Source organism: Cystoisospora suis (genome assembly GCF_002600585.1).
Source record: "Cystoisospora suis strain Wien I chromosome Unknown contig_1087, whole genome shotgun sequence".
In the NCBI taxonomy this organism is placed as follows: Eukaryota; Apicomplexa; class Conoidasida; order Eucoccidiorida; family Sarcocystidae; genus Cystoisospora; species Cystoisospora suis.
Window position 1 is genome coordinate 44,158 of NW_027153888.1, and position 7,984 is coordinate 52,141.

Here is a 7,984-nt window from a genome sequence, read left to right on the forward strand (position 1 = left end):
GTCCACTTGCCACAACGCTCACTGGTTGCTTCTTCAGCACGATTTCGTCCGCGGCGCGAGTGCGCTGAGCCTTCTGAAAAGCATGCTCGCACGTGGGCTGTTGTCCGCGTGAACCCTACACCAACTTCGGCAGTCCAGGGCTTTCGCTGTACTGTTCGTGTTTTCTCCGGGCTGGCCCGTCCATGAGTTCTTCGATGGGCCGTGTACATCAGGAAGTAGTTCAGCGCGCAAGTTCCTCAAGAAAAACAAATGTGAGAAATGATAACTGCGCCCAGGCAAAGTAACCGTTCTACCATCTTAAAGACTGCGCGGCGAAAGAGAATTGCGCACTATTCCCAAACGCTCCCGTGCCGTCCACACTTGGCTAAGCTGTGAAGGGGAGGGTAGAAAGCTTCCCGGTCATGACACCGGTTGCAGGCAAAACAAGTCTTTGGTTCTGCCACTTAATAGTATATCTGTCGGCAGCTATATCAAACCTGCGTCCTTGCAGTCGGTGTGCTGTTCCACTAGTCTCTTGGCGTTGCCTCGGCTCCGAAGGTGTACGCTTATGGTTCGGGTGGGACAGGTCAGTCGCCGGGGCCGTCTTATCCGCGGCCTCCCTGTTATCACTCTCATCTCAATGTTCTATTCCAGAAATGTAGTCTCTTCACGGTAGTTAAATGGGTATACAGTATCATACTTCTGATTATTACCAGCAGTGCTATGCCTCAAACTGGGGGGATACCCGAGATGAGCCCCAGTCTCGAACATCGTAGTCCCCAGCGCACCGCGTCCCTCCACGTAACCAATCACTGCTGCTGTAGTTTCGGTCCCGGTGACTCGGCACTTGAAGGATCTGGTTTTCAGTCGTAGGTGGGAGCGCCGGGCCCGAGTATTCGGAGGTTGTAGCCTTTCCGACCCTCCCGTGCTTACGATCGTAACTGCGAACTGCCAGCCTAGTTCTTGTTTGCTGTCCGACGTGTCGAGGTAGGCAGAGTAGTGGAAGCCGCAGGCAGTGCATCGTCGGAGTCGCTGCAGAACGCTATGCTCCCAATCAGCTGGATTCCACCCCACACATTTGTATATACGGAGTAGGAGCCCTCACGCCTCAATTAAAATTACACTCCAGGGCCAGGGCAACAACACCCACGTGTTTGCTCGTGCCAGGGCTAAACCGAAACAAACATGACATTCTATCTCCGCACTCAACAGAACTGCTGCTCGTAGTCTGGTTGTTTTCATGAGAAGCAAATCGAGTGGAGCGAAGTGCAAACTAATTTGAAGTCAGGGAGAAGCTTCACTTAGAAGGCCAAGTCTGCAGCTCAGGCGGGCCCAAGTATGTGTGCCTTTGTGTAGACAAGAGGTATTTATGGAGAGACAAAAACTAACACGAAACTGAATTAAATTGTGCACTGTGTAAAAATGAATGTTTCATCGACAAAATTAGCTTTGTTCTGCTTCTGCCAAAGCTTATGGCTGGTGACCGTACGAAGACTCGAAGAACCCCAAAATACAGCCAGCCGTTGGAAAAACAGACATTCAACGTGACTTCCGCATTTTCTTATTCTTCTTTTGTCCACTGACCGGAACGACGGCACTCAAGAGGTCACAATCTTCCTCCACAGTCCCCTCAACAAGTCCCTCCTCCTGCACTGCCTCCTGGTTTCGTCCAAGTACTTTCGGATTCTCCGCGGCATTCAGTGTTGCCTCCTCCATGACTTCGTGGCCTCCAGCAGTATGTACCCGAGCCGTGTCCCCAGCTTTTGAAGAGAGGACGGCGGGCGAGGGCGCGGCAGATCCATGCCTTTCCCCTGCCCCCGCATGTAAAGGAAGGGAGCCGCAGTCCCCGTCTGAAGTGAGGGCTGCGGGTGCTGACTGCAGAAGTATTTGTGGAGGAGGGGGACAGGGTAGTGGCACCACAGGCGAAGAAAGTCCACACGCGGGCAACTGGGCGGGAGCAGGCGGGAGCCCTGAGGACTCCTTCGACGCCACGACAGACCGGAGTATTGTATAGGGCTCCGGCAAACTCACAGAAACGCAGGGAGCCTCGTACCTGCAGGAGTGAACGCGAAAACACAAAAATTTCAGCAGTGATCTTTGTTGCGTCCGTTTCAGCAGTGATCTTTGTTGTAGACCTTTGGCAAGTTTGTACATGGTCTAATTTAAGCGCTCATAGGGCTCTAAGAGCTCCGGAGCAAGGGGCCCTCTAACGGTCGTGTTGCTAGCGCGTAGGAAAGACACGCCCTTCCATCCCCGGACGTGTTTTCCGCACGCATGTACGGCAATACAAGAGAAGTGGTCTGAAAAACAGTGAAATTCTGACTACCGCCGCGTGGTGAAACCACTGGTGAAGACGGATGCCACCCCCAGCAACAAGGTCCCCTTTCTTTTCACTATCCTGGGATACGCAGTCCGTATATACGCTGCTGCCGGGACACGCCCTCCCCCCGTTACTGTGGTGACACACTTGCACACGGTGCACAACACATCTTCAACGCACTACTATCGGAGAGAAGCGAGCGAGGAAAGGACGTAAGCAAAGAACAAGGCTACATGCTACGCTCATGAGGACGCGTGCACGCCTCGCACAGAAAGAGCCCGTGACTCTGGAGGGAGCGCGTAGTGGAAACTCTCACTCGCCTAGGCAGTCTCTCCGCGTCGCGCGTTTACGTTACATCAGCTTCGCGAAAACTAGTGCTTCTCTCTCATTCATCACCACAGCTCAACCAAGGTAGCATTCAAAGTAAGTACCTGCTCCTGGCGTTCGTCCGCATCAGCCGCTTCCGCGCTTCCTGGTCCTGCTGAACGGCGGCTTGTACAATCGACAGAAGTTCTTTAGCTTTCGCCTCCGCTAGCTGCGAGAGAGATGCAGTCGAGCGAGTATACAAACACCAACCAGACAGTCAGCGAGTGAGATGGAGATGAACCCAGCGCCAAATATACAGACTTGAGCGAAGAATCGCGAAGGTCTCAGAATTGACGGTTCAGCCCGGCCAATCCTTTTGAACGAGAAGCATGACCGCCAGACAAAAGAAGCTGGGCCTCCTCTCGAAGACATTCCGGCAAGAGACACATCACTTCGACAGTGAAGTGTAGACTTGCAAGAAAAAGAACCACTTTCCACGAGAAAAAACTGACTTGACCCAGTTACTTCCAGAAGCCTTCCAGGACCGAGACAACCGAACCGAGTGGGCGTGGTGGGAACAGAGCGAAAGCAACCCGAATGCAGAGAAAATCACACACCACAATCGCGCTTCTTCACGTCGGTCGACAGACGAAGTCCGAACAGTTACGGAGCTACAGATGCACAGGCACACCCAGGTGAGTCCTTGAGAACTGCGAAGAAAAAGCCCTCGTGAAGACGCCCTTTTCGATGCGGCTCTCGCTCTGGCGAAAACCATCTTGAGGGTCCTCGTCACTCCCCTGCGACCTCTACAGCCTCGGGCACCCCTCCCAGTCTTCCGGCCTAAGATATAGCAAAGAGCAAGCGGTTGCTTTCTGTTATGTCTTGAATCGAAGACCCGAAGGCAAGTCGAAAGGCAAATCGTGTTGCTGTAATTGTCGTGGGCCGTTTTCTCCGCTTTGCGGCCGTCCCAAGTCTCTGAGAGGAACCCCTACAGCAGAGAGATGGTACACTCGAATGCCCGGCGCTTGCGCGGATCGTTACTGATGAGCTATCCAACTAACTGTAACACGGATCACTCACAATATTACGCACTTCCGAAGGCAGGACCTCCGATGATTTTCTTGAGGCCTCCACTCTCTTCACTCAAAGAGGATAGCGGGGCCTCCTAGCATCACCGGCTTGCTGTCCATTTCAACTACGCAGTAGTCGGAGAGGCTGACCGCCATCCAGCGATTCGAAGCAATGGCTAAGTTCGTTGGTACCACACAAAAATCTCACCTTGATAAGCTGCCTTATGTGGCGGAACTCCAGCGCAGGGCCCCCTGTCTTATAGACGCCGCAAATTTCTCCTTGCTGTCCTAGAGCGATGGAAATCTGAAGAGAAAACGCATCCCCAGGAGAGGTACGACTGTTTTCTCGAGGGGGAGAGCGCACTCCGTTCAAATCAGCGCCTAACCAACTACAGACCGTTCGCAGACGTTCAATGAATGTCGAGGTGACGCGAAACTCAAGTGAAGACGCCAAAGACCGTCTCGGCCTGCCCATCCTCAGAGCGTCATTTGAAGTGTCTGCTGATATACCGTGACGCGGACGCTTTGCTCGAAGATGACACCTCAGGTGCTAAACTGCTCCACAATGCTAGAGGTGGCATCAACGGACTTGTTGCAGACCAAAGTCCCCCCTTCCTACAAACCAAAAACCGCCGCTCGCGATGCTGCGTCCGCTCGGCCCTGCGCCTGGCGATAATTGCTCCTTCGCTTTGGTTCTCACCTTTCCAGGAAGGGAAGCTTCTTCGATGGCCGATGGATCGACGACGAACTGGAGTTCTTCAGCTGGGTCTTCACCACTACCGATGTGACCTCCTTGGGATTCCTCGTGATTCTCTTCCAGTCCATGCTGGCCCTCGGAGTGTCTCGCTGGTTTGATACTCGACGTGTCATGACGTAGAAAGGCAAAAGAGACGAGCACCGGCAGATGATGAATGCACAAAGGCAGCGGCTCGCGGTCTGCAACGCTGTGCAGGACTACGTGGTCGCCGTCAACAGTTACTGCCTGGAAAACAGAAACACAGGTGTAGGCGGCGATCATGTGCGGTACAGGGGCAAGAGCGCCAAATGGCAAATACCTGATTCCCTGTCCGTGTTCCGGATGACAGTGACTCGCTACTGAGCTGGACCCTACATCCATGAAACTCCGTTTCTGGCTGATGCAGTCCTCCTGAGGCGGCTAGAGCAAGTAGCTGGGACAGCAGACGGCAGCTTCTTTGTTGCCGTGTCAGTTCGTACCTCTTTTCGAAAATGCATGAGACCGCACAAAGCCGCAAGAAGACACGAGTCCCTCAGGTTTCCATCGTCGTCGAGCACAGTTATGGAAACCTTGACATGCCAAGCCTGCGTGAACAGAGGCAGAAGCAAACAAAAGCTAGACTACGACTGCCAGTCTCTGAGAGCCCTCTCGTCTCGAGACTTGAGCAGACAAACCAGTTGTTTAGACAACAAGGACAGCACGTACCCAGCGACCACTTTGGATACTGAGGGCTTCTGTATCAACCACTCCGCTGTCTTTGAGTAAACGCCAAAGCAGCCTCTCAATTTCCTTCTCGATTTCCAAGCTCCTCATGCTTCTCCGCGAGCTGCCTTCGGCCGCGGCGAGAGTGGAAGCGAGGGACGTCTGAACTGCCGCTTCTGCTACAGCTGCGGCAACTGAAGAAGCAAGGGAAACACGGAAAGAAAGTTCTCCATCGGAAGCCCGGTCCGTAGGAAGAAGAGCAAAAGGAGCAGCCGTCACTTGGCACAAACAGCGCGTGCGCCCAAGTAGCACCTCAGCCTGAAGACACATGATGCGGAGAAAGTAAAAACCGTCTGTCGGCATGTAGTTGACGCTGCGACACACGCATGCACAAAAGGCGGCTGTTTTTCCACGCTTTGATGCTGCAAGCATCGCCCTCACAAAGAGCATGACATCTTTGGATGACTGGTAGGAAAAGTGGAGTATGAAGCCATACAGTCCGCAGTTCATCACACCACGAGCTTCCGTCGGCAGTAAAAAGTTAAGAGCATGTATCTGCATGGTTGAAGTCCCACCCATCACCTCACAGGCTCCATGCTTATACAGATGCATCTGAGAGTGTTGAACTGAGCGACAATGGGATCGCCTACCGCAAGTAGTTACTGAAGTAGAGAAGAGAAATTGTAGTGAAGAGTTTGATACGTACATTTCCATTACTCCGTCGAAATGAGACCCGCACTCTCCGATAGTCAAGCGGCCCCCGTCCATCAACACGAAGCCCGCCTGCAGTCAATGCCTCCACCACCGCATTAGCGTTTGTCCCACACAAAGGAAGCATTGCTGGGACCCAGTATTCAAAATTGATTTGGTCTTGTGGCAAGGTGTATCGCGTTACATCGAATGAAACCACATGCCAGAAAAGAAGAGAACACCGGTCTTCATCCAGGGCAAACAAATGCACGACTGTAGTACGCCAGGAAAAACAAGGACCTTAGAGGGCAACAGAGTGCGTCCTCTGCTGAAGTCGATGAGAAACACTGCGAAGTTTCACAAGAGGACAGAGTCCAAGGGAAAGCCGCGAAGACGCAAAGAGTGTAAATCTAGAGGCTGACGGGAGCATGCTCACGAGCTTCAACTCAGGATGAAGTGCGCAGAGTAGAAAGATGTAGCGGCAGCTGGTCTAACTGCCCTCGTAAGCGACCAAGGGACCCGCCAGTCACGACAATGAATGTAGGTGGTAACCGTCTTGGCACGCGATGCTCACAACAATAAGAACTGTAGATCTAAAAGAATGAGTAGTCAGAAGTAAAGCAAGGCGAGGACCTGGTAAAAAGAAAGTACAGATTGTGGACGCCAGGCATGCAGAGAAACGGGGATCGCGCACCGGAGACAGACGGGCCGGGAAGTTGGAACTGCTCGGAGATCCCCAGCTAGAGCAGCGGCAGCAGGGAAACAATGAAAGATGTCTTTCTTACAACGAAGGCAAACGAGACACGGTTCTGCTCCTCAAAACCCCAGTGCCTACACTAAGAACGAAAGTAGATTATCTGCCCCGTAGAGAGCACTAGTTCGCATATGAAAGGCCGCTCGCCTCCGGCGACCGGTATGGTGGCAAAGGAGTGAAGTGAGGCGCATGAGCCCGGCGAGACGAGGCTGCACTTGGTTCGAGCTCGGGGTCCTCTTCGGGAACACTCCGCGCGGAGAGACACCGCAGATACGTATATACGCTGACGTTGTTATGGCGCTCTTGGAACAAGAAAAAACAAACGCAGACCACTGAAGAGAAGTTTCCTTCCGAAGAGACAGAGGCACTCGAGTATAGTTCCCCAGGCCTTTATGCGGAATCCTCTCTACGTGGAAGCCAAGGTGTAAGCCGTCGAGATCTCCCCTCACACTCCCTCGCCAGGGCGACAAGGATGAAAGATGGACAGACCATGAAAACGAACAGCAACACCGTGAAAAAACCAGCGCCACACCACTATGGAAAACCAGCGCCTCACCACCTCTTGTCACCAAGCCCGGATACACTCCGCACAAGGGCCCTCACAGTTCGCGTCCTCGGCGTAACTGGGTGCCTAGGCGCGCGACCCCGCATGTACGCCCGCGACAGATAGATAATCGGCTGTCTTCCTGACGGTCTCCAGCCGATAAAAATGTTGGCTGACGGGTACCACTCCAGGTCTTCCGGTGTACGCGGGGGCGTATCAGTGGCGAGCGCATTCTCTCACCAGTGTCCTTCGTGCCAAGCAGCCAACACAGTGCGCGCAAATTGTAACAATTCCGGTGATGCCAGCAATACGCCGCGACCTCTACTGGGTGCAAGACCTCCCCCTCAGCCCCACGACAACAACTGACGCGACAAGCGCATACCAAGTCAGCTCTCCAATGTGACTAGTCCCATTGCAGTTCGGCCTCGGACAATCACCTCAAACGGCCAACGCAGTACAGTTTTTCAAGACCGGAACGCAATTGCTACCATTACTCCACGGCTCGATGACACGACCACGTTAAAGTGACGGGACGGTGAGCGTTGGCAGGGGATCGCGGAACTTGGAACGGAGACGAATACACCGAGAAAGTTTCCTTTGCCCGAATAGCTGCGGATATCGAACACCCTCTTGTGATCCGCATCGAGACTGGCATGCGCATGCAATTCCCAGCAGAACGGTAGTCCCTTGGACATTGTCGGGTCGACAAGCTGAGCTTGGGAGAGTCGACGCGTCCCTGTGGCCCGCTACGACGGGTCAGAGGTTTCCAAGATAAAACTTAGCAGCGGCTTATCAACAACGGGGTTAGCACGGAACCCTACCCCTGGCGTTCACCTCGGGCGCCCCGAGAGACTACTTCCAGGCCCTCAAGAAGCACTACGGT

At 53.6% G+C, this 7,984-nt stretch overlaps 1 protein-coding gene across 1 annotated transcript; it reads right to left on the reverse strand.

The window, feature by feature from the left end:
* Positions 1-1,263: 1,263 nt before the first annotated feature.
* Positions 1,264-7,984, reverse strand: CSUI_002629 (3 exoribonuclease domain 1 domain-containing protein). Its single transcript, XM_068062829.1, has 7 exons — positions 5,820-7,984; positions 5,117-5,431; positions 4,891-4,995; positions 4,376-4,657; positions 3,884-3,979; positions 2,731-2,834; positions 1,264-2,032 (listed from the first exon to the last, which is right to left on the reverse strand). The coding sequence occupies exons 1-7, from the start codon at positions 5,949-5,951 to the stop codon at positions 1,519-1,521; spliced, it is 1,548 nt and encodes a 515-aa protein (XP_067925197.1). The 5' UTR covers positions 5,952-7,984; the 3' UTR covers positions 1,264-1,518.